This window comes from Leuciscus leuciscus (assembly GCF_965113295.1).
Source record: "Leuciscus leuciscus genome assembly, chromosome: 14".
In the NCBI taxonomy this organism is placed as follows: Eukaryota; Metazoa; Chordata; class Actinopteri; order Cypriniformes; family Leuciscidae; genus Leuciscus; species Leuciscus leuciscus.
In genome coordinates this window covers 23,487,256-23,512,612 of record NC_138738.1, presented here as the reverse complement: position 1 = coordinate 23,512,612, position 25,357 = coordinate 23,487,256, and the positions used below count along the sequence as shown (strand labels likewise).

The 25,357-nt window shown below is 44.1% G+C and overlaps 2 protein-coding genes across 2 annotated transcripts; one reads left to right on the top strand and one right to left on the bottom strand.

Annotated features, from left to right (window-relative positions):
- Window positions 1–876: 876 nt before the first annotated feature.
- On the bottom strand, window positions 877–3,593 carry LOC309474040 (uncharacterized protein). Its single transcript, XM_082136291.1, has 2 exons — window positions 3,204–3,593; window positions 877–3,149 (listed from the first exon to the last, which is right to left on the bottom strand). The coding sequence occupies exons 1-2, from the start codon at window positions 3,455–3,457 to the stop codon at window positions 1,721–1,723; spliced, it is 1,683 nt and encodes a 560-aa protein (XP_081992417.1). The 5' UTR covers window positions 3,458–3,593; the 3' UTR covers window positions 877–1,720.
- An 8,512-nt stretch (window positions 3,594–12,105) lies between these two features.
- Window positions 12,106–15,045, top strand: LOC309514022 (uncharacterized protein; the record flags this gene model as incomplete). Its single annotated transcript, XM_082190137.1, has 3 exons — window positions 12,106–12,659; window positions 12,690–14,413; window positions 14,988–15,045. The coding sequence occupies exons 1-3, from the start codon at window positions 12,444–12,446 to the stop codon at window positions 15,043–15,045; spliced, it is 1,998 nt and encodes a 665-aa protein (XP_082046263.1). The 5' UTR covers window positions 12,106–12,443.
- Window positions 15,046–25,357: the final 10,312 nt, after the last annotated feature.

Genomic DNA, 25,357 nt, shown 5'->3' with positions numbered 1-25,357 from the left:
TAGTTCATTTTTTAGAACCGTGTGTACGCACGCAAAACAGCTTAGAAATGATATTAAATTATTTATTTCATTTTTGAAAAATGTACAAATGTAGTTTTCTGTGATGGTCGTGTTTAGGTGTACATGATTGAATATGCAGTTACGGTACAAAAATCATTGTGGCTATGGAAACCCCCCACCATAAAAATTGAAACCCCAGCATGGACAAAAAATGCTGATTGAATCTTTTCATAAATGAGATTTAAGACGACTAAGTATAGTTTTTCAACAGACATTGTTTAATAACAATTATACTTTAGGTCATCGTTAGACAAAATCATTACAGTAATCTTCTAAAAGATATGAATGTATTCAAACTTTAAAGATTTTTTTAAGAAAGAAAGTTAAGAACTTTAAACTTCAGACTAAAACAGTCTTTTAATTTTAAAAGATCATATTTACACTTTTACGATTATACTTTGAAATCAATTTAGTATAAACTCTGGATGTAGTATGTTCTGGAACTTAGACTAGTATAAACTCTGGATGTAGTATGTTCTGGAACTTAGACTAGATTTACTGTGACATTGTCCCCCGAGACTCATCGTCACCCTATATCCTGAAGCTTCAGTTCACACTGTAGTTTATTGCTTTTTGGATTGTTTTTTTATCGTTGCATAAATAACTACTTCACCTCTCTGGAAATGTAAGGTGTTTTTATTTATATATTTATTTAGCTGTTCATTTATTTTTAGAACCGTGTGTGTGCGCGCGCAAAACAGCTTAGAAATTATATAAAATGATTTATTTTATAGTTTTCTGTGATGGTCGTGTTTAGGTGTACATGATCGAATATGCAGTTACGGTACAAAAATCACCATGGCTGTGGAAAACGTACTCGGTTACTAACGTAACCTCGGTTCTCTCTAGAAGAGGGAACGAGTACTGCGTTTTTGTAAAAACGCTACGGGAAAAGTCTCTTTTCACGAAATACTGAAGCAAAAAATTATCCTTAATTTTCATACATGTAAAGCGCGTTGCGGCAGTGCTTAGCTATGGCGAGACGGCTCGCTCGCTCATTGGCTGCTCTGCAGCAACTGCATAAGCCTATCGAGCGAGGCCTGAGGTGACGTCAGGCCAATGAGGACGCTTCGCGCCCTCCTAGCCATTTCCCGCCGAGATGGGTGTGGCTAGCCTCTATATAAGGAGCTCGAGAAGGCTGATTCACTTGATTTTCATCGCCGAAGCGAACCAGAGTGAACCGTATGCACGGCAGAGAACGCAGTACTCGTTCCCTCTTCTAGAGAGAACCGAGGTTACGTTAGTAACCGAGTACGTTCTCTTACGAGAGTCCTCTCGTACTGCGTTTTTGTAAAAACGCTACGGGAACCCCTTGTAAAGCGCCGTGCGTGCTGGGATAAAGACACCAATCACTGGAGCAAACCAGGTGTACAGTGCATAATCACCAGATAGACTCACAAAGAGTCTGATTACATAATTCCCCATATTGCAACGTCCACGGACGTAAAACATGACCTCACAGAGAGAGTCTAGAGACAAGAGGGGATTCCTCTGTCCTTATAAGGTTGCGTCAGCAGACGCGAATATGACATAGCATAGACAGGGTGGGGAAACCTGAGCTAAATGCGGGAAATGTGGGTCTTACACAATTCTGCCCATAAGACAGTCGGCAGCGCATTGCGCATGCGATTTCAGTGTTCTAGTTAGACAGCTGAATCGGCTACACCGATAGTAGCTTAGCCTGCAAGGCGGGAACCTCTAGGTTGTAAAACCTAATAAATGTAGACGGCGAGGCCCAGCCCGCCGCCGTACATATATCCTGTAGGGAAATCCCGCTGGACCAAGCCCACGAGGAGGCAACACCCCTCGTGGAGTGCGCTCTAACTCCCAACGGGCACTGGAGGCCCTTGGCAGTATAAGCCAGCGCTATGGCGTCAACTATCCATCTGGATAGGCTCTGTTTCGAAACAGCCATTCCCTTGGAACGTCCACTGAACGAGACAAAGAGCTGCTCAGTCTGTCTGAAGACAGCAGAGCGGGACACGTAAGCTCTTAAAGCCCTAATGGGGCAGAGAAAACTTGAGTCCCCTTCCTCACTTGATCCCGGCAGGGCAGACAGGGAGATGACCTGAGCCCGAAATGGTGTGTTGAGGGATTTTGGCACATATCCATGCTTAGGTTTGAGTATGACTTTAGAGTCATTAGGTCCAAACTCTAAGCACGTTGGGCTCACAGAGAGCGCGTGCAGGTCGCCTATGCGCTTCACTGAAGCGAGAGCCATCAAAAACACTGTTTTGAAAGACAAATGCTTGAGGCTAATAGATTGGATAGGCTCGAAAGGGGCACCTTTCATGGCCGCCAAAACCGTAGAAAGGTCCCACATAGGAACTGAAGGAGGTCTGGGAGGATTTAGCCTCCTAGCTCCCCTGAGGAAGCGGATGACTAAATCGTTCCTTCCTAGAGACTGCCCCAGCGTTGTTCTGGAAAACGCTGTAATAGCCGCCACATAAACTTTGAGCGTGGAAGGGGATCTGCCCTTATCCAACAGCTCCTGTAGGAAGGAGAGAACCTCCGTCACCTCACAATTGAGAGGTGATACGCTCCGAGCTGTACACCAGCCGGAGAAAACCGACCACTTCGAGGCATAAAGCCGCCGAGTCGACGGCGCTCTGGCCTGAGTGATGGTGTTTATCACTCCCTCTGCGAGGTTAACGGATAACCGTTGAGCGCCCACACGTGAAGCGACCACAGCTCCGGGTGCGGATGCCAAATCGAGCCCCCGGCCTGCGAGAGGAGATCTCTCCTCAATGGCACTGGCCATGGAGCGATGTCTGCTAGCTGCATCAGGACTGGGAACCATGCTTGGTTCTTCCAGAACGGTGCTACAAGCAGTATTGAGCATTTCGTTTCCTTGACCCGCTCTAACACCTGAGGCAGGAGGGAGACGGGGGGAAAAGCATAAAGCGGGCAGCGCGGCCATCCGTGGGACAGCGCGCTGTCGTTCTTGGAAAAGAACACGGGGCAATGAGCGTTTTCGCGGGACGCGAATAGGTCCACCTCCGCTCTGCCGAATCTCTCCCACAACAGCCGGGCTGTTTGTGGGTGTAGAGACCATTCGCCCAGGGGAATGTTGTTCCTGGACAGTCTGTCTGGGCCCACATTCTGGAGCCCAGGCACATGCACTGCTCTCAGCGAGCGCAAACTGTGCTGAGCCCATATTAGGAGGCGTTTCGCCAGCCTGTACAGGGATGTGGATTTCAGACCGCCCTGGCGATTTATATAGGACACCACGGCCGTGTTGTCCGAACGGACTACGACGTGTTGGTCCTTGATGTGGGGATAAAAGCGCGTTAGCGCGTTGTGCACTGCCAGCATTTCCAGGCAGTTGATGTGTTGGAGCTTTTCTCGTTTCGACCACAGGCCGAAAAACGGTCTGCCCTCGAGCAGCGCTCCCCATCCCGAGGTGGATGCGTCGGTCGACACCATCCTCACTCTCGAGGAAGTCCCCAGGCTTACACCTGATCGGTACCAGTCGTCTGCCAACCAAGGTGTCAGGGCTGTGACACAGCTCTGATCGACCTTGAGACGCAACCGGCCGGACACCCATGCTCTGCGCGGTACTCGCGCTTTCAACCAGAACTGCAGAGGGCGCATGCGGAGCAAGCCCAGCTGGAGGACCGTTGATGCTGAGGCCATGAGACCTAGCATCCTCTGAAACGTTTTGAGCGGGGTAGACGCGCCGCAGCGGAAAGATCTCGCCACGCGCTGAATGTGCAGCACGCGCTGTGGCGACAGCCGCGCTGTCATAGACTGTGAGTCCAGAATGGTACCCAGAAACGAAATCGTTTGACTGGGGTTCAGTGAACTCTTCGTCCAATTGACCGTGATACCAAGATTCTCGAGGTGGTCGAGTAAAATGGTTTTGTGCTCCACGAGCTGTGATCGTGATTGAGCTAGGATCAGCCAGTCGTCCAAATAGTTCAGCACTCGCATGCCTCTGAGTCTGAGAGGAGCGAGCGCCGCGTCCATGCATTTCGTAAATGTACGAGGTGCCAGGGACAAGCCGAACGGAAGGACTGTATACTGGTATATCTGACCCTCGAAGGCGAATCTCAAGTATCGCCTGTGACGTGACGCTATCTGTATTTGAAAATACGCGTCCTTCAGATCTATTGACATGAACCAGTCTCCTCGGCGAACCTGCGCGAGAATTTTCCTGGTCGTGAGCATTTTGAAACTGCGTTTCACTAATGCTTTGTTCAGCCGTCTTAGATCCAGTATGGGTCTGATACCACCGTCCTTTTTGGGGACTAGAAAGTATCTGCTGTATAGCCCCCCTTCGCTTTGAGCCAGGGGTACATGCTCTATCGCCCCTTTGCATATCAGTTTTGATATTTCGGCGCGAAGTAGGTGTGCTACTTCTAAATTCACCGTAGTCTCGACGCGCGCTGTGAAGCGGGGAGGGCGTCGACAAAACTGTAGCGAGAAGCCTCTTTTTATACTGCCTAGCACCCAGTCCGAAATCCCTGGAAGCGCTGCCCATGCTTCTGCATGGCTGGCTAAGGGCTGGATGCGAAGCGCGCTCTGTTCGCCGTGCGACAGAGGTGCTTCGAGGTGCGATAACATAGGCGTTATGCCTGTGGCATTCGAGGCGGGGGGCGCGCTTGATATAGCGGGCAGAGCGCTCGTCCTCGACCTTACTACAGTGCTTAACTGAGTGAGGGAGGTCTGAGCGAGCCCCGCGGGACTCATGTCTGCGAGTAAACGTGGGCGGGAAGCGGGCACATTTACTGCTTTGGCCGCGCTGCCTGTCTGAGCAGAGCGAGCGCGCACAGGTTTCGTTTTTACAGAGAGCCTGTGGTCTGTGAGACATAGTGTGTGTGGGCACTGGGGAGTGGGCACTTTCACTATATTGGAAGCGCAATCGACCTGAGTCGATTTTATGTGCGCGAGCCCTAAGTGTAGGGCTGTGCTTGTGTGTAGGGATGGGCACTGAGGAGTGGGCATCGACACTACATTTATAGCACCAACGGCCGTGGCCGGGACACCAGAAAATACACTCTTTTCGGGATATATCTGGGTAGCCGTGAAAACGGCTTTTGTGTGCAGGCGAGCGGGCAACTGTGCAGGCTTGCTTCTTGCAGAAAACGCTGGAACAGTCGCAAGTCTTGGGACTGAAACAGCGGTGCGCTTGGGTGAGAGACCGGCTGCAGCGGGGCTCACACACCTGCGCTTCCCTAGGAGTGCTAGGACTTCTTCGGGGCTTCCGGCTTCACCACAACCCTTGGTCGAGGCCCGCGCTGAGCAGGGCGTCGGCTGGTAGAGCGAGAGCGGGACCTAGAGCTGTGCTGCTGTCGCTGCTGTCGCTGCTGAGAAGGTGTGGCGGAAGGCGGGGGCTGATGCTGAGTGCTTCGCGGATTCTGTTTATCGCGATTCGCTGCAGAACCGGAGCGCTTCGGCAGGAAGTGCTTAAAGGCTTGGGACGCTTTCTGGGCCTCGGTAAATCTCTCCACGAACTCGGAGAGAGAAGAACCGAAAAGGCCAGCGGAAGACAGCGGGGCGTCGAGAAACGCGTTGCGCTCGGAATCAGCCATTTCCGTGAGCGTAAGCCATAGGTGCCTCTCAGCAACAGTGGCGGAAGCCATACATCTTCCCATGGCCTGTGCAGCAGACTTGGTAGCGCGGAGTGTTAGATCCGAAGCGCTCCTCAGATCCGCGATGCAGATAGCCTCCGGTCCCATCTCGTCCAGCTTACGGAGGAGATCACCTTGGAAAATCTGCAGTGTAGCCATGGTGTGTAGCGCTGACGCAGCCTGCCCAGCGGCGGAGAAGATTCGCGCGAGCAGCGTCGACGTCATGCGGCAGGCTTTAGAAGGCAACACCGGTTTAGTCCGCCGTCCAGCAGAGGGCGGGCAAAGGTGGGTCGCTATCGCCTGTTCCACCGGCGGAAGTGAAAGGTAGCCTCGGTCTTTCGCATTATCCAGGGAGGAAAATGCTGGCGACACAGACGAGCGCGTTCGCGCAGAGTAGGGCGCATTCCAAGCCTTCGCCACTTCTTCGTGAAGCTCAGGAAGAAAGGGGGCGGGCTTAGATTCCGGAGAAGTGCGCTCACCAGGGAGGAAGCTACCATCCAGCCGGGTACGAGAAGGGAGTTCCGGTGCAGACCACTCGAGGCCGAGGCTCGCCGCGGCCAGCGCGAGTACTCGCATGAGCTCCTTCTCTATGTTGGCTCTCGTAGTGGGCTTGCGGGCAGGAGGCGCGAGGTCCTCAGAGCTCGCCCAGTCCTCGCTGCCTGAAGCTAGCAGAGAGCAGGAATCCTTCTCTCTCGACGCGGCCTCAGAAATGACTTCCTCTGATGAAGCGGCGGCAGACTGCGGGCGCTGAGCATCAGGAAGTGAAACAGGAGAAGCCGGTGAAGCAGGCGGGCAAACCGGCGAGCTTGGTCGAGCTGGAGCGGGTTCCGGGGCCCGCTGCGAGCGGCGCTTCTTACGGCGCGGCAGCGCGGCGGGGAGTGCAGACTCTGAGAAGGATGCCAGGCGAGTCCGCAGAGTCACCATCGGCAAAAGGTCGCAGTGAGGGCAGCCGCCGTCAGCGAGCGCGAGTGCTGCATGGTTCTCACCCAAACAGGAAACGCAGATGACGTGTTGGTCTCCCTGGGCGAGTGGGGCTCGGCACGAGCCACATGAAGGCATCTTTAAAAAGACGCAGCTCTTTTAGGGGGTGAGTGTCGCGGCGGCGAACACACACACACACACACAAACAGAGTGGTAAAGGATATATAGCGCCGGAAAGCGCAGCAGGTACGGCTGTAGAAGGCGGCGTTGCCAGCAGCTTCGAGTGGCTCGTCCCGCTGAAATGCTTGCCTCAAACGACGCTTGCTTCCTCGTGATCCAGCGATGCGTGAGCTTCGCTGAAGAGATGAAAATCAAGTGAATCAGCCTTCTCGAGCTCCTTATATAGAGGCTAGCCACACCCATCTCGGCGGGAAATGGCTAGGAGGGCGCGAAGCGTCCTCATTGGCCTGACGTCACCTCAGGCCTCGCTCGATAGGCTTATGCAGTTGCTGCAGAGCAGCCAATGAGCGAGCGAGCCGTCTCGCCATAGCTAAGCACTGCCGCAACGCGCTTTACATGTATGAAAATTAAGGATAATTTTTTGCTTCAGTATTTCGTGAAAAGAGACTTTTCCCGTAGCGTTTTTACAAAAACGCAGTACGAGAGGACTCTCGTAAGAGAACCATAAAAATTGAATCCCCGCATCGACAAAAAAAATGCTGATTGAATCTTTTCATATAAATGAGATTTAAGACAGCAAAGTACAGTTTTTGAACAGACATTGTTTAATAACCGTTAAACAAAATCATTACAGTAATCTTCTAAAAGATAAATAGAAGATATGAATGTATTCAAACTTTAAAGGTTTCATTTAAACAATCTTTTATTTTTAAAAGATATCATTTAAACTTTTAAGATTATACTTATACTATACTATACTAAATTCAGCACCTGATATCCTGATCGCTGAATTTGTGTGACTCTCTCTCTCTCACACACACACACACACACACACACACACACACACACACACACACACACACACACGCTATGACTCCCTATGTTTTGAGACTGTGTGAGGTCATACATGAATGACTATATGAATTCAGTAAACAAGTTGTGTAAAACAATTTTGAACCCATTCATATACTTGTTTAACTATATAAACATTTAACTGATTGCAATTTTTTTGTGACTGCATTTTAACTTTAAACTGAAATGCTTGGTCCAGTGGATAGTTCTACATTTATTTAAACTTTTTTGTGTGAGGTTTTAGTAAGATCTTTATAAACATTTCATTTATATTCTTTTAAAGAACTGAAAGGTTTTTCAACGTTTGTTTGAGATAAACTTCCACAGTTTTTCAACCTTAGTTAAATTAGAATGAGAACAGTATGTTTTTTTCAACTTTAGTTTAATTGGCACGATCATTATTTTAAAGGATAGAATGTTTAATCACAGTGTCTGAACAGCACGTTTCAGATGTCAGAGCTCGAAAGGGTGGCAGGGGGGAAATCCCGTGACACACACACACACACACACACACACACACACACAGGTGCACGCTCGCCTGCTGGCTCAGATCAGCCGGAGCTGAGAGAGAGAACCACTATATTTTACGCATTTTTCTGAACCCATTCATAAACTTGTTTAACTCCCTAAACATTTAACTGATTGTAATTTTGTGACATTGTTTATGTCAGAGCTCAAAAGGGTGGCAGGGGGAATCCCGTCACACACACACACACACACACACACACACACACACACACACACAGAGAGCGCGCGGCCCACACAGACGGTGCTTTGAGAGACTTATTGCAATTTTTTATGACTCCATTTTATTTAAACTTTTGGTGTGAGGTTTTAGTAAGATCTTTATTTTATATTCTTTTAAAAGAACTGAATGGCTTTTCAACGTTTGTGTGAGATAAACTTCCACAGTTTTCCCCTTATCAGTTTCACAGTACAGCCCGGATATGCTCAGGAATATGTAGGGAGGATCGTGTGTGTGATACCAACTTCAAAAACACACACACACACACACACACACACACACACACACACACACACACACACAGACACAGACACTAACTGTCATGTTCAAAAGGCTTTAAATGACTTCAAACAATCAAACTTTCTGTCAGATACCATAACATATTGTTTAATCACAGTGTCTTCAAAAACACACACACTAACTGTCATGTTCAAAAGGCTTCAACTTTCTGTCATATAGCCATCACGTATTATTGTTATAACACTTTCTGTCAATATCAAAAGGCTTCAAAAGCCTTCAAAAGACTTCAAAAGACATCAAAAGTCAAAACTAGCTGTCAAAACATGATCAAAAGCTGTCAATCAAAAGTCAAAACTAGCTGTCAACCTGTCAATCAAAAGCTGTCAACCTGTCAATCAAAAGTCAAAACTAGCTGTCAAAAGCCCTTTGAGCCCTTTGATCCTATGCCAAAAGGGGCGGGACACCTGTCACCGGAAGGGGCGGGACACCGGAAGGGGCGGGGCCTGTCACCGGAAGGGGCGTGGCACCTGTCAATCAATCATTTTTTGACAGGTGGTGTATCATAATTACTACTCCAGTGTCCTTCCTCATTGCAATACCTGCATCTTCCTTGAGTTTTTGAATGTCCATAATCTTCATTTTCTTTATGCTCATTCCACATTGTCCTGTTGTGGTATGACATGGTTTTCGATCGCAATGCTCTGAGTTTGACTTCATATGTTCTTTCGATCTTTGCTGACCACCTAACAATCTGACTAAAAGATGTTCACTACCCCAGTTGTCATATCGGATTTTGAGGGCTTTTGAAGCTTCAGGTTTCAGTCCATTTAAAAGCAGTTTTCAGAGGCATGCTAGTGTCCTTGTCGAGATCCTCACTGACATTTAAACCTGCATGTTCCAACCAAATTTGTGTGAAGCGTTCTTCAAACTCTGCAACACTTTCTCCTGTCTTCTGGATGCATTAGATAATTCTGGCCCAATTAACCTCTGCAGGTTTCGGTTCAAACAAGAATGTTCGTACAGCTTCCCATCCAGCCTCAGTGTTTTCTTGAGACTCGCCTACCCTGTTTTCAATACTTTCAGTTAGCCTCTTTTTGTCATTGTCCCTTAAGTTCACATTAACAATCATCACACCATCTAGTGGATGTAAATTGTAGATTTTCTGTAAGCGTTGAAGAAATTGCCAAGCTCTCCGTGGTTGCTTGTACACGTCTGGCAATTCTTTTGACCATTTGTCAATTTGCTCTGGAGTAGCTGGTTGACATATTCTATATGGAACATATTTCTTTACCACTTTTGTCACAATGCGAGATTGTCTCTGGACATCCTCCTCATACTCCAGAGCAATGTTGTTGCTTTGTCATTCACACCCATCAGTTTCTATTGGCCATACGTATGTATGGTTCACACCTTCACAGAGTTGACTGCATCTGAGGCACAGTCACAATTTAAATGCATCTGACTAAAGATGACTGAAAATAAAATACACATAATCCTTCATAACTAATGTTGTCATCTTGCTTTTATAACATAGTATTGCATGTGTGTTACATACTGTATTGCAATAAATGTGAAAAGAGGAATGCGAGAGCTTGAGCAGACTCACAAATATGCTCTACTACAACAACTCTTCATCTTCTCAACATGTCCTCACCCCCTTTGTTGTTTGCATGTTCCTGGGGGAGGGTTTATGTCAATTTTAGGGTTAGTGATGTCACTAACCCTGAAGCTAGTTGTAGTTTGTTGTAGTCCTTAAAAATAGATTTCTTTCAAAGAAAACATCTGCCTTTGCTTTGCACTTTGAGCATTGTAACTTTGCAGATGTTGTAGCTGTGTTGTAGATGTAACAGCAACATTACACGCTAACTAAAGTTAAAAAAGTGAAATCATAATCAACCACCCCTTTAAAAGTTTGTCTTTAAAGCATATTAAAAACACCACTTAGACATATAAACAACATTAAAAGCTTGATTTTCACCACAGGGGTCTTTAAAAATACTGTTTTAGCATACCTGCATGTTTGTGCTTTTAAACATAGACCAGCTTACAACTTAACTGTCACGAAACTGCTCCGAGACTCAAAGAGGAGATCCAAATGCAGCTTTATTAAAGGGCAAACCAGACACGTAATCCAATAAACAGGCAATGGGTCAAAACACAGGTAGACAGTCCAAACAAACAAGACAAAACAAAAACAAGACAGGCAGGGGTCAGAGGCAAGAGAGTAATCCAAGGAACAGGCAAGAAATCCGAAAACCAATAAACAAGAAAACCAGGAAAACCAGGAAAACGCTCAGAGTTGCAGTGTGACACTAAACAAAACTTTGCAATCCGATTGTTAAGGCTGACGTCACGTTTAGCCTTTTCCGGGTCCAAGCGCTCCTCTCGTCCAGAAATAACAATGGTGGAACTTGTAAATTTATTTACGATCACGTCCTTCTTAGTGAGGCACCCTTGGCGGTCAAAAAGGGTTTAAATTCCTTTAACACCAACAGAGTGGTTAGTGTAGCTCATCACTCAGGTGGCATAATTAAGGGTAGATTACAGGCATCAATGAAAAAGAAGATTTACGAGGTTGAAGTGAGTTAGCTCGGGACACGGGACACAGCACTGCGGCATTGTAAAAACACTCAATAATAACCAAAACACTAGCGAAAGCGGTAGGTAGGTAGAGAGGACCTGGACTTTGGACCCGGAAAGAGTATTATCGGAGAGTGGTTACGTCACGACTTAACAACCGAATGATTGAATGAATGAACAAGGAATAAATAGGCTGAAACTAACAAGGTGATGAGATACAGGTGAATGAGATACAGGTGAATACAATCAGTGATGATGAGTCCAGGCAGTGAGTTATGGGAAATGTAGTCTGAGTGAACAAGATAGTCTGGTGTGGAGTGCCCTCTGGCGGCTCTCATGGGCACTCCAGCTTGTGACTGTTACATTAACGATACATCAATAAATTATATACTGAACATTTACTAATGGTTTGTTCATCATTTGTTCATGATAAACAATTGTTTACTGAGATAATGATACTAAAACAATTTTGACATACATACTTCAATGATTTATAAGTAATAAATAATGTATCAACTAATAGCTTATAAACCGTCTAGTAATGAGCTATTTGATTTGTTTCATGATTCATTTTTTTAAGATAACTTACACATTTGTAAATCGTTAGCATACAACTTATTAATAACTCATGAACATATAGTCATATTTTGTAAAATATTAGTTCATTATTAACTAATAAATTAAAAATGACATAACTTAATTAACAAAACATTCATAAAATGTTAGCATACCACTTATTAATCATTTATGAACATATTTTGTAAATGATTAGTTCATCATTAACTAATCATTTATAAATTACTTATAACTGAACGTTATTAACGTTAACAAACTTAGCTCACACAACTTTAATGATGGATGCTGAAAAATCTGGATGCTGATGCATCTTAAAGGGCCCCTATTATGGATTTTTGAAAATGACCTTTCATGTAGTGTTCAAAAGTAAGAGTCTGTCACATGCCTGTCCTGTCTTGTGCTGCACATGGGTGTTTTGTTATTTTGGGCCATGTGCTCGTGTCTATTGTCTAGCCCCTCCCATCTTGTTATCTGATTATTGGTTAATTTGTCCCACCTGTCTGTCTCGTTACCCTCCTTTGTTTGTTCCCCTATTTAGCCTCCTTGTGTTTGTAGTCTTGTGCTGGTTCGTTGTCCGAGTTACCTGTCCTTGATGTTCCTGTCTGTTGGATAGCTGAGTTCTGAGTTTTTGTACTGTGTTTGTTTATTAAATCTCCTCTGCACTTGAATCCTCGTCTCTTTTGTTTAGTGTTCCGTGACAGAACGAACCAGCCCTAATGTGGATTCAGCGGAGCGAGATTTTTTCTCCAGAGGAGGATAAGGGAAATTCCATTTCCCTATTTGAGTATTTCTCCAGATGTGCTCAAAGGACTTTGGAGGAGGAGAGCACCATGTCAGACGGTGATCAGATCGGAGGAGGTGGTCCGGTGGTCCGGAAACGGAGGAGAAGGAAGACCTCCTCTGTGACTATTCCGGTGGTCCCGAGTCCGGTGGTCCCAGTTCCGGTGGTCCCGAGTCCGGTGATCCCGAGTCCGGTGGTCCCAGTTCCGGTGGTCTCGAGTCTGGTGGTCCGGAGGAGGAGGAAGACTTCCTGCCTCCCCAATGACCCGGAGGCCGTCCCCTCCGAGCAGCCCGCTGTCGTCCCGGAGGCCGTCCCCTCCGAGCAGCCCGCTGTCGTCCCGGAGGCCGTCCCCTCCGAGCAGCCCGCTGTCGTCCCGGAGGCCGTCCCCTCCGAGCAGCCCGCTGTCGTCCCGGAGGCCGTCCCCTCCGAGCAGCCCGCTGTCGTCCCGGAGGCCGTCCCCTCCGAGCAGCCCGCTGTCGTCCCGGAGGCCGTGCCCGAACAGCCCACTGTCATCCAGGAGGCCGTGCCCGAGCAGCCCGCTGTTGCCATAGCGGCTGAAAAACTCTTGGATTATTTTTCGACGCTATTCAAGATCCTAGAGTTTCCCAGGAGTATTCACGTCCCGTCTGCCCAGCCAGAGACTGTTCACGTCACATCTGCCGAGCCTGTGTCTTCGGACAAGATGGCCGCCACAGAGACTGTTCACGTCACGTCTGCCGAGCCTGTGTCTTCGGACAAGATGGCCGCCGCTGAGCCTGTTCACGTCACGCCTGCCGAGCCTGGGTTTTCGGACAAGATGGCCGCCGCTGAGAGTGTTCACATCACGCCTGCCGAGCCTGTGTCTTCGGACAAGATGGCCGCCGCCGAGGCTGTTCACGTCACGACTGCCGAGCCTGTGTCCCCTGACAAGATGGTCGCAGTCGAGCCTGTGTCTGTTCCTGAGCCTGAGCCGGTGGTGTCTGTTCCAGTTCCTGGGCCGGTGGTGTCTGTTCCAGTTCCTGGGCCGGTGGTGTCTGTTCCAGTTCCTGGGCCGGTGGTGTCTGTTCCAGTTCCTGGGCCAGTGGTGTCTGTTCCAGTTCCTGGGCCGGTGGTGTCTGTTCCAGTTCCTGGGCCGGTGGTGTCTGTTCCAGTTCCTGAGCCTGAGCCGGTGGTGTCTGTTCCTGAGCCTGAGCCGGTGGTGTCTGTTCCTGAGCCTGAGCCGGTGGTGTCTGTTCCTGAGCCTGGGCCGGTGGTGTCTGTTCCAGTTCCTGGGCCGGTGGTGTCTGTTCCAGTTCCTGGGCCGGTGGTGTCTGTTCCAGTTCCTGAGCCTGAGCCGGTGGTGTCTGTTCCTGAGCCTGAGCCGGTGGTGTCTGTTCCTGAGCCTGAGCCGGTGGTGTCTGTTCCAGTTCCTGGGCCGGTGGTGTCTGTTCCAGTTCCTGGGCCGGTGGTGTCTGTTCCAGTTCCTGAGCCTGAGCCGGTGGTGTCTGTTCCTGAGCCTGAGCCGGTGGTGTCTGTTCCTGAGCCTGAGCCGGTGGTGTCTGTTCCTGAGCCTGAGCCGGTGGTGTCTGTTCCAGTTCCTGGGCCGGTGGTGTCTGTTCCAGTTCCTGGGCCGGTGGTGTCTGTTCCAGTTCCTGAGCCTGAGCCGGTGGTGTCTGTTCCTGAGCCTGAGCCGGTGGTGTCTGTTCCTGAGCCTGAGCCGTTGGTGTCTGTTCCTGAGCCTGAGCCGGTGGTGTCTGTTCCTGAGCCGGTGGTGCCAGTTCCGGTGGTGCCAGTTCCAGTGGTGCCAGTTCCAGTGCCTGAGTCGGTGGTGCCAGTTCCAGTGCCTGAGTCGGTGGTGCCAGTTCCAGTGCCTGAGTCGGTGGTGCCAGTTCCAGTGCCTGTGCCTGAGTCGGTGGTGCCAGTTCCAGCGCCCTGGCCGCCCGAGGGGTCTTCACCGCCCTGGCCGCCCGAGGGGTCTTCACCGCCCTGGCCGCCCGAGGGGTCTTCACCGCCCTGGCCGCCCGAGGGGTCTTCACCGCCCTGGCCGCCCGAGGGGTCTTCACCGCCCTGGCCGCCCGAGGGAAAGTCTCCGCCCTGGCCGCCCGATGGGCTGTCGTCTCCGCCCTGGCCGCCCGATGGACTGTCGTCTCAGCCCTGGCCGCCCGATGGACTGTCTGCTCCGCCCTGGACTCCCGAACTTTGTGTGCCTCCCTGGCCTTCTGAACGGTCCATTCCCCTTTTCCCGCCCTGGTCTGTCCCCCCCGTCCCGCCCTGGTCTGTCCCTCCCTTCCCGCCCTGGTCTTATGGAGCGTCTGGTAGCCGCTCCGTAGGGAGGGGGTAATGTCACATGCCTGTCCTGTCTTGTGCTCCACATGGGTGTTTTGTTATTTTGGGCCATGTGCTCGTGTCTATTGTCTAGCCCCTCCCATCTTGTTATCTGATTATTGGTTAATTTGTCCCACCTGTCTGTCTCGTTACCATCCTTTGTTTGTTCCCCTATTTAGCCTCCTTGTGTTTGTAGTCTTGTGCTGGTTCGTTGTCCGAGTTACCTGTCCTTGATGTTCCTGTCTGTTGGATAGCTGAGTTCTGAGTTTTTGTACTGTGTTTGTTTATTAAATCTCCTCTGCACTTGAATCCTCGTCTCTTTTGTTTAGTGTTCCGTGACAGAGTCGACTCTGAGTCAATTAAATGAATCGTTTTTTAAACGAGTCATAAGCCGTTTCATTGTGACGTCAAGACGAAACATTAGCATATTGCCCGCCCACTTATTGCACACAGACACCAGGGAAAACTTGAACCTCAAACCAGCAGCTGATTCCTGTGGATACTGGATAGCATCATCATCGAGAAGACGGTGCTGTGCTCTACAATGTGAAGGTAAAGCGAGTTTTTTTTTTTTTTTTTTTTACTGCCCAAGGACGAGCATGTGAAGAATTAGTGGTTAAAATTCATCTTTACCACGATATCACAGCAGTATAATCCTAAACTTTTGCTGTGTTCCCTTTTATTTTACTGACGACTGCTTCTCAAATCTTGGAGTTCAATGCAGGATTCGCAAACTGATTTTACTCTTGAAAGATGGTGTTCAAAAAACTTAGTTTTTAGTTTTATATTGTTTAGGTCTCCTGCTAACTGTCTAACTCACGTTATAACTGTCTTACTGAAATACTTCTGCTAATCAGTTGTGGGCCACTATTACCTATATGTCTATTAATGCAGATTGTCTGTCATTCTCACTACTTTGAGGAAATATTTGTTTTACCAACGTTTATGTTACATCGGATCATTCACTCTAGAGCTCGGCTAATGTACATTGCATACCTGCACTGTTATTGTTACAGTTTCCACGTATTCACCGCAATATATTAGAAAAATACTCTGTAAATATATAAGTACAAGTAAAATAATTGGTTTGTTGATGGACATGCACTTGTTAATGCTGATGGTGAGGACTTACAGTTGCAACATCTCATAATGTACCTCAAACTGAGTAGTGTATCACTGAGAAACTCTGAGTCCTGCTCAAGTCGTCCTTGCGATGGAGGTTTGGGTTGAATGAATAGTTCTTCCAATGTTTCATCATCGGACTCTCGCTCGCATTGATATGGTCAAATCGACATCATTGTTCGTTACTGTGTTTAGTTTATAGTGTAGGGAAGCCTCAGGACATGTAAAAAAAAATTATAGTTGCATCACAATAAGTGAATTGTGATTGTCACTAACATTTTAGTAACTAAACTGAATTTTATTAGGTTTAGTGACAACATGTTACAATGTTTACATGGTACAATTTCTGGTAAGCTACGCTTTTTTATTATTTCATTTCAATTCAGTTATTGTGATTTGATTTAATATTGACTCATTTGGATAAATATTAGGTACACAAGATAGGCGTAAATTTTTCTCAAGAAAAAAACAACTCACCTAATGCTGTAAACATACAGAGAGCCCTATCAGCTGGCAGTATTATTTAAGGTTAAAAATAACTCAAATGAAATATAATGCTTTTTTTTTTTTATTATAATAACAATGATATTTAATGATATAAGTAAAAATATAATAAATATGTAATATAGTACACATATTTAGCAAAATACTCTCTAGCTCTTTTTTTCTAGCTAACTAATGTGCTATAGCCTATTATGGTCATTAAACGGTCCTCAGTCATTTCTGACCGAACATTTTTCTGTTTTGAATTTCTAAAAATCACAGCTTCATCGGAATGTTATGAAACTTAGTGACTTTTATGGCATTGGGTATGTGAATACAAAATAAAATTGAGGTCATGATCCGAGCATGCTAAGTGGTCATAAAAAAAATAGTAACGATTTTGGTCTTCGGTCAAAAATGACCGACCCATAGGAAATGAATGGGAAATTGACAAAAACTCAAAAATTCTCCGCATTTTTGTGTGTACAATCTACAAATCGGCCACAATCCTAAAAAAAAGTACACAGCTGTAAAGGGGTGACACTCTACAATATCAAGAGTGCAAAAAAGACACACCCACCCACACACACATACAAAAACACTTTTATACACATACACACCAATAATTTTGATTACAAAAATCTGTTTTGAATTTTTAAAAATCACAGCTTCATCGGAATGTTACGAAACTTGGTGACTCTTATTGCATTAGGTAGGCTATGTGAACACACACAAAAATTGAGGTCATGATCCGAGCATGCTAAGTGGTCGTAAAAAAATTGGTAACACTTGTGGTCTTCGGTCAAAAATGACCCCCATTGGAAATGAATGGGAAATTGACAAAAAACGATATCTTTTTTTTTTTTATATTATTTTACATAAAGTGTTATAATTGAATGAATTGCATTTTTTTGTTACAAATTCTGAATAAAAAAAATGGGTATAAAATTTGCTTCTTAGCAACACAAGCTTCTCCTTCTAACACAATGTTTAGGTTTGACTGTAATCATAATGCAAAAACTAACACTTTAAATCACTATTTCTAAAAAAAATAAATATCTAAAACTTGATAAGAAATAGTTTTTGAGATTGTTTAAATATATATTCAAATCCACAAAAAAAAAAAAATTATAAAAAAAAAGTAAATGTGTCCATAAACAGCTGGGGAATTGTTATGTGACATAATTGTTCTCCAGCTGTTCTATTGACCCCTTTGTTTGATTGATTGGTCGATATTATGTATGAGGAATATACATTTCGGTAAGTTGTACTGTATCTTTCAACAGTGTTCATTCGTGTTTATTTACTATTAGCTATTAGAGATGATCGGGTCACGTGCCGCTAGGCAGGGGTGGAAGTAACGAATTACAACTACTCACGTTACTGTAATTAAGTCGTTTTTTTGGGTACTTGTACTTTTTTGAGTATATTTTTAAATCTGTAATTTTACTTGTACTCAAGTACATATTAAGCTAAGTAATCTACTTCGCTACTTGTAAAATCACATTTCGTTACTGAGTACAATTTGAATTGATATTCAAATCTTTGAATGGCATTTCGGTAGCCAATAAAGATATTCGATCGTAAACGGACCAATAAAACCCCTGATATTTGGATTGAATGAAAGCCGCCGCAGTCGCAGCAGGTTTTGAAGAGCTGATCGTGAAGGAGGCGAGGAGCTCAGAGTGATTAATGGCTGGACTGAAAGTTTGGAACAACAAACTACATAGTAGTACTGTCAAAATATCTATATTTTGATACATATCAATACTGAAATATCTGTCAATACTCATTTTGGCCTATACACCAATACGATACCAGCTGCGTGTTCTCATTCTCTCAACGACAGCGAGTTTGACACACCCGCCTCCCCTCAGCGCGGGATTGCAGGTAGGCCTATTACGCATAATTTTATTAATACCTGCAAGTTTCTATGGCATATTTTAATGGCAAATGTCACGAACAATATTATAACGCGAGGGCACATTCATGTAATCGCAGAAAACTGGACGCGAGCTCTCAAATGTAGGCTACGAATGAACTGGACTCGGATATTGAGTGTGCGCTCTCGGACTGTGTCATATCATGTGTAACCGCGAATCTCTCCAAGTGGTTCTCACTGCAGACTCAAATGACGTCCAGCTCCAATCTCTCCATGCTCTTGAATTAAACGCTGTCAAAAGTTATGAAAAATCTAGTCTTTTTGCAAATTAAATTCAGTTTGAATTGAAATCAAGCTTCCTCGTGCTGTGTGTGAGCTATTGCAACAGTTCACGTTACCCTATTGTAAAGACAAATACACTGAGTGAGTAAATATTAGATTATTGTAATGGTTATTTATCAATGTTTAAATATGTAAACAAAAGCCTGAATTAAAATCTCTCCTTATAAAGTGGACGTGCCTCTTCAGAAGACTTGAATTAAACTTTTCCATTCAAATAGATTACTGTTACAATGAGTGTTGTGCTTTTCAATGCTTGAAAATAATGATTGCCTTGACAAAATGGATGGACAAAAATGTAGATATTAAAATATTTAGTTTTTAATACATAATTAAAAACTATATTTGTATTTTTTACAAATATATAATTTTTAATACCATCGGGAAAACTACTACATGTAGTAGTTTTCCCGATGGTATTAAAAATTATAGGCTAGGCCTACTGAATATTGACATATTTCAAGGTGTCATATTGAAGTTAGAAATTCCAGTATCCACTAATTAATGTCCTTCGGTATAAAGGCATATTTACCGGCGCTGTATCAAGTCGGACAACATTTCTAACCGGCATGCACTGCTTCAAGTCAACCGCCGATCGGTCTGCGCAGAGCTGTATGAAGTCGAACAAGCCTATATAGGCTTGTTTGAGATGAGCAAAATCTGCGCAGAATCGATCAGCGGTGATCAGCGCGAGATGCATGCCGGTTAGAAATAGGCTTGTTTGAGATGAGCAAAATCTGCGCAGAATCGATCACCGGTGATCAGCGCGAGATGCATGCCGGTTAGAAATGTGTCCGAGTGCGGTCCGCCTTGCTCTGATGTCATGCTGACGTTTGTCAAAAATCTCTCGCGAGCGCAAGGCACACCTGTCGGATTCTGCAGTCGAGCGCAGTTGCTCTCCACTGACTGCGCTGATCAAAAGCATGATGGGAAACGACTTGCTGACGACACAGCTTAATGTTCATTGGTTTAAACAACCGTGATGTATGACTCTGTCTGTGTGTTCCTACTTCCTACTACTTGTATCGCAATGATTTAATAAAGATAAAAGAAAAAAAAAAAAAAGAAAAAAAAAAACAACAACCGTGATGTATTGTTCTCTTTTAAAATGTTTGATTTTAAAACTCTGATATCATGTTTTATGTATGTATTTTTTATAAAAAAAAATAAATAAAAAAAAACACATGTCTGTATTAAAGAAAAAAGACTAATAAACATGTATTTGGAATGGAATTAAATAATAGGCTACTTTGGGTGTCTTGTTCATTATATTTATTTTCATATAAAAGCAACAGAACTTAAATTCCATCCAGTTTATTAGCAACACTGTGCACGAGCGTGAATCCCGTGAATCCCGCGATATCCATCTTTGATCTCACAGGTGTCAGGTCCACTGCGAGAAGAGAGAACTGTCCGGCTTGCCTGCGCTTTTTTCACTCCTCCTCTCACTGCAGCCGCCTACTCTCGCATACATTCCAGGCGAGGCAAGGCGCATCTCAAACAAGCCTAATGTGTCCGAGTGCGGTCCGCCTTGCTCTGATGTCATGCTGACGTATGTCAAAAATCTCTCGCGAGCGCAAGGCGCACGTGTCGGATTCTGCAGTCGAGCGCAGTTGCTCTCCACCGACTGCGCTGATCAAAAGCACGATGGGAAACGACTTGCTGACGACACAGCTTAATGTTCATTGGTTTAAACAACCGTGATGTATTGTTCTCTTTTAAAATGTTTGATTTTAAAACTCTGATATCATGTTTTATACGCATACGTTATGTGTGAATATTCCCAAACTATCTAACAGTGCGATCTCTATGGGTTATGCAATGTAATTTTTATAAAAAAGAAAAGAAAAGAAAAAGAAAAAAACAACACATGTCTGTATTAAAGAAAAAAAGATTAATAAACATGTATTTGGAATGGAATTACATAAGTAGGCTACTTTGGGTGTCTTGTTCATTATATTTATTTTCATATAAAAGCAACAGAACTTAAATTCCATCCAGTTTATTAGCAACACTGTGCACGAGCGTGAATCCGGTGAATCCCGCGATATCCATCTTTGATCTCACAGCTGTCAGATCCACTACGAGAAGAGAGAACTGTCCGTCTTGCCTGCGCTTTTTTCACTCCTCCCCTCACTGCAGCCGCCTGCTCTCGCGTACATTTCAGGCGAGGCAAGGCGCATCTCAAACCAGCCTAATGTTTGATAGTGATGTTACGTCTGACACCGACGCTCCGAGGCTTGCTTCAAACTCGAACGGTCCTTGCAATGAACCACTGCTTCGGAGCTTGTATCATTACGTCACTAGTCACGTGAAAATAGGCTTGTTTGAGATGCGCCTTGCCTCGCCTGAAATGTAGTCGAGAGTAGGCGGCTGCAGTGAGAGGAGGAGTGAAAAAAGCGCAGGCAAGCCGGACAGTTCTCTCTTCTCGCAGTGGATCTGACACCTGTGAGATCAAAGACGGATATCGCGGGATTCACCGGATTCACGCTCGTGCCCAGTGTTGCTAATAAATTGGATGGAATTTAAGTTCTGTTGCTTTTATATGAAAATAAATATAATGAACAAGACACCCAAAGTAGCCTACTTATTTAATTCCATTCCAAATACATGTTTATCAGTCTTTTTTTCTTTAATACAGACATGTGTTTTTTTGTTTTTGTTTTTAATAAAAATTACATTGCATAAACCATAGTGATTGCACTGTTAGGTAGTTTGGGAATATTCACACATAACGTATACACATAAAACATGATATCAGAGTTTTAAAATCAAACATTTTAAAAGAGAACAATACATCACGGTTGTTTAAACCAATGAACATCAAGCTGTGTCGTCAGCAAGTCGTTTCCCATCATGCTTTTGATCAGCGCAGTAAGTGGAGAGCAACTGCGCTCGACTGCAGAATCCGACAGGTGCGCCTTGCGCTCGCGAGAGATTTTTGACATACGTCAGCATGACATCAGAGCAAGGCGGACCGCACTCGGACACATTTCTAACCGGCATGCATCTCGCGCTGATCACCGGTGATCGATTCTGCGCAGATTTTGCTCATCTCAAACAAGCCTAATGACTTCTGAAGCAAACACACTGGTTCACTCCTGTAGCGAACCACCTGACTGCTTTGACAGCCCAATCCAGTGTTGACAGGTTTGAAACCTGGCGGCTGTATTTCTTATAAAAGTGAAGCCAAACCATGGCAACACCGTGAAAATATTTCCAAAATAATATTTCTGAATAAAAACCTTACCATTTAATGAACACTTTGTCTAAGCCTTCTGCATGTACCCAAAGCACACCCTCTGCCACATTTTTTTTTATTATTAATTAGAGAACATATGAACATTTTTACATAAAAACATGCATCAAAGACAGAAACTTCAAAAACCCTCTGCTACATTATACAAGTACAACCCGTTACACAAGCACATCCTTTAAAACATACAAAAATATCAGTCCCACCAGTTAACAAGTTATAGAGTTCTGCTTCCCACAGCTAAACAAGATAAAGCTTTCACACATGATACTGCCCTGCTAAAAAAACCTATAGAAACCATTACAGAAATTCTATTGGATTTAATGCTTTTCATGGGAATTTTATTGGTTGTAATGGGAATTATAGTGGTCTCTGTGGGTCTCTACTGATATGTGTTGGGTTCTATTGGTGGGGGCATTAAAACCTAATGGAATATGTCCCAAACACACTACAAAAAAGAATTCTGTAGTGGTTTAAATGGTAAAAGCCAATGGTTCCTATTGGTATTTTAATAGAAACCATTAGAATTTCTGTGATGGTTTCCAACTTTTTTTAAGCTGGTCTGATCTTCTGTCCTTGTCTAAAGAAATAATTACACACACACATCATGCTTAATGTTTTATTATCAAGGTGAACACATGAAATCCATCAGTATCTGTAAAATTCACCTACATAATTGAGTTTACAGCACTAACACTGTTTCAGCTTTGATCGCCTCGGTAAACACGTAATAAACGGGGCGTTAACATATAAGCCTACTTGCATTTTATGGTTGTCAGCTTTGTTGCATTACATTTACTTCACCAGGAGATGGTGCTGCAATTTCTATCTGAATGAAGCTTCGAGTAATGAACCATTTTCGACACAATTGTATCAGAAAGCAATAATGCTTCGAAACGCTTCATTTGGCCATCACTAATGTTTGAAACACGAACCGAACCGAACCTCAAAAAAGCTTTAAAATTGCTCACAGATTCGCAGACATTGTTTATCTTGATAACAGGAATGATTATTTGTTCAGTTGAATCCCGCTGACAAAACAAGTTTGCCTGTTGTAGCTGCCTAACGTTACTGTCTGCTCGCATGACGCGTCACATTTGAACTGAATTGAGCGCGAAAGAAATCAATCCCACAATGCAATGCCTTTTCAGTCAGTATGATGGTATGATCCTATATAACGAATATATCAGGACGAAAACAGAAATGTGCTGTATATTTACAGCTGTTCTGTAAAAGATACAGCTTAATACTGTATTATGGAAATACAGTACAATTCTGTAAGAAATTTGTTGTAAATTTACAGTAAAGGGTTACAGTGTATGTTTACATACATTTATTAAATATGTGGAAAACAAATATGTATGTCACATATTTATAATTAATGTTGTCCATATATGCGAGAAACCAATACTATACTGTAATATATGCAGATATATGGTATCATATATGGATGAACTCAAATATTTTCTTCACATGTTTGGACACATAAATGTTCATATATGTTGCAGGCATATATTGTGTTCTCAGATAAGTCAAATATATGTATAGATATGTTGCAGGCATATATTGTGTTCTCAGATAAGTCAAATATATGTATAGATATATGTTGCAGTCATATATTGTGTTCTCAGATAAGTCAAATATATGTATAGATATATGTTGCAGGCATATATTGTGTGGTCAAATATATGTATAGATATATGTCATGCTATTTAAAATATAAGTACATATATGGCCATATATTACATTTTTGTATGGGTGCACTGAGCAGTTGAATGCGCTTACTCGATCCGCCATGTTTTTTGTTTTGAAAAGTGTCTTATTTTACCCAGAATGCATTGCAGTGTAGTCCTACTTAAGATAGTCTGAGTCTTAAGTGCTTTGTGCAACGGTCTGATTTTGATGTCTATCTGAAGTCTGACTATCTACTATATCTAAGCCATAGTCAAAGTCTATCTTTGTGAAACCGGCCCCTGGTCTTTTCACGGAAACACAGAAGACCAGTGCCCGGTTGCATAAAGCACCTTAAGTGTAATTTTCCCTTAAGAACGCCCTTAGGATTCCCTTAAACCTAAGGGTGTTGCAAAAAATAACCCCTAAGTGTTACTTAAGGGTTTCTTTAGGTAAAACGTCATACACCCTAAGAATTTCCCTTAAGTATCTATTTTTCCCTTAAGTAATCTCTTAAAAAATGATAAGTGTTGCATAAAGCCCCTTAACTGTAATTTTCCTAAGTATAACATAAGGTGTGGAAAACTTCATCTAAAATGTTACACGAAGAGAGAAGGTTCAATCCAAGTCTTCTATCGAGACGCGATTGGCCGTTTCATATGATAAACAAATTTTAATTTTGCCGTTTTTTCACATATAAACACATAACACATGTTATGGTTAATGGAAGCTCAAACGTGTGCGCAAAAACCAATGCGGTTTGTTCTTGCTCGCACGTCTAAGTTTCTGAAACAGCCTGAATCATATACTTTTATGTATTTCAGTAAATCAACAGAAATGATGAGTGAATATTAAAAATAGATTTTTTTATTTCTAATGGTGCGTTCACACCGGACGCGAATAGCGCGTCAGGCGCGAGTGATTTCAATGTTAAGTCAATGCAAAGACGCGTTACGCGCGTAAAAAATTCCTGCGGCGCGAATGAGGCGTAGAGCGCGGCGCGGTAGACGCGAATACGCCTCATTCGCGCGTCAAGTTCGCGCGAATGGCGCGAATTGAGCGTCTGGCGCGTTAAGCGCGTTACGCGCGAATGTTTTATGTAGTGCTATTTGTGCATTCTCGTGTTTGACGCGAATTCGCGTCTGCCGCGCCGCGCTCTACGCCTATGCGCTCTACGTGACGCGTCTTTGCATTGACTTAACATTGAAATCACTCGCGCCTGATGCGCTATTCGCGTCCGGTGTGAACGCACCATTATGGTTAGACCGACATGAGGGTGAGTATGATGACAGAATTGTACATTTTGAGTAAACTATTAATTTGATTTTCTGTCTCGTCTGGTCCTTCTCTTTTCATATTTTGTTTTCTTTTTTGTTTTCCTTATCCATGTTATGCTGTTTTCTGTGAAACTTACCGCTATCTGTATTAATCTATCAATATTTATGTTCTATTATGCATTTTCCTTGTTATATGAATAACAGAAATTCATGAAATAATATATATGCAGACAGACAGTAATAAGATATTTATTCAAATGTTGATTTTGAAATTAGAGAACATCACCATATGATTTGGAAAAATAAATAAATAAATAAATAAATAAAATTATAAATGAACATTTCTAAAGACAGTTAATCTTTTACATAGAATATCACAAAAATATTAACAACTTGTTTTTTCAACATCTTCAGTGAAAGTGCACACAGTGAACGTTTCAATGGCAAGAATAAAAACAATCTATGAATGTCCTATTACAGGTGGAAAGGTAGGCTACAAAAAAGATGTGCAAACTAGCAAGTGCACACATGAACTA

Bases quoted from the DNA above. Each gene is read 5' to 3' on its own strand.
- LOC309474040 (XM_082136291.1), bottom strand. From the start codon at position 3,457: ATGGGGAGCGCTGCTCGAGGGCAGACCGTTTTTCGGCCTGTGGTCGAA. The intron at 3,150-3,203 runs GTTTGCGCTCGC...ATGTGGGCCCAG, and splicing joins CCTAATATGGGCTCAGCACA to ACAGACTGTCCAGGAACAAC.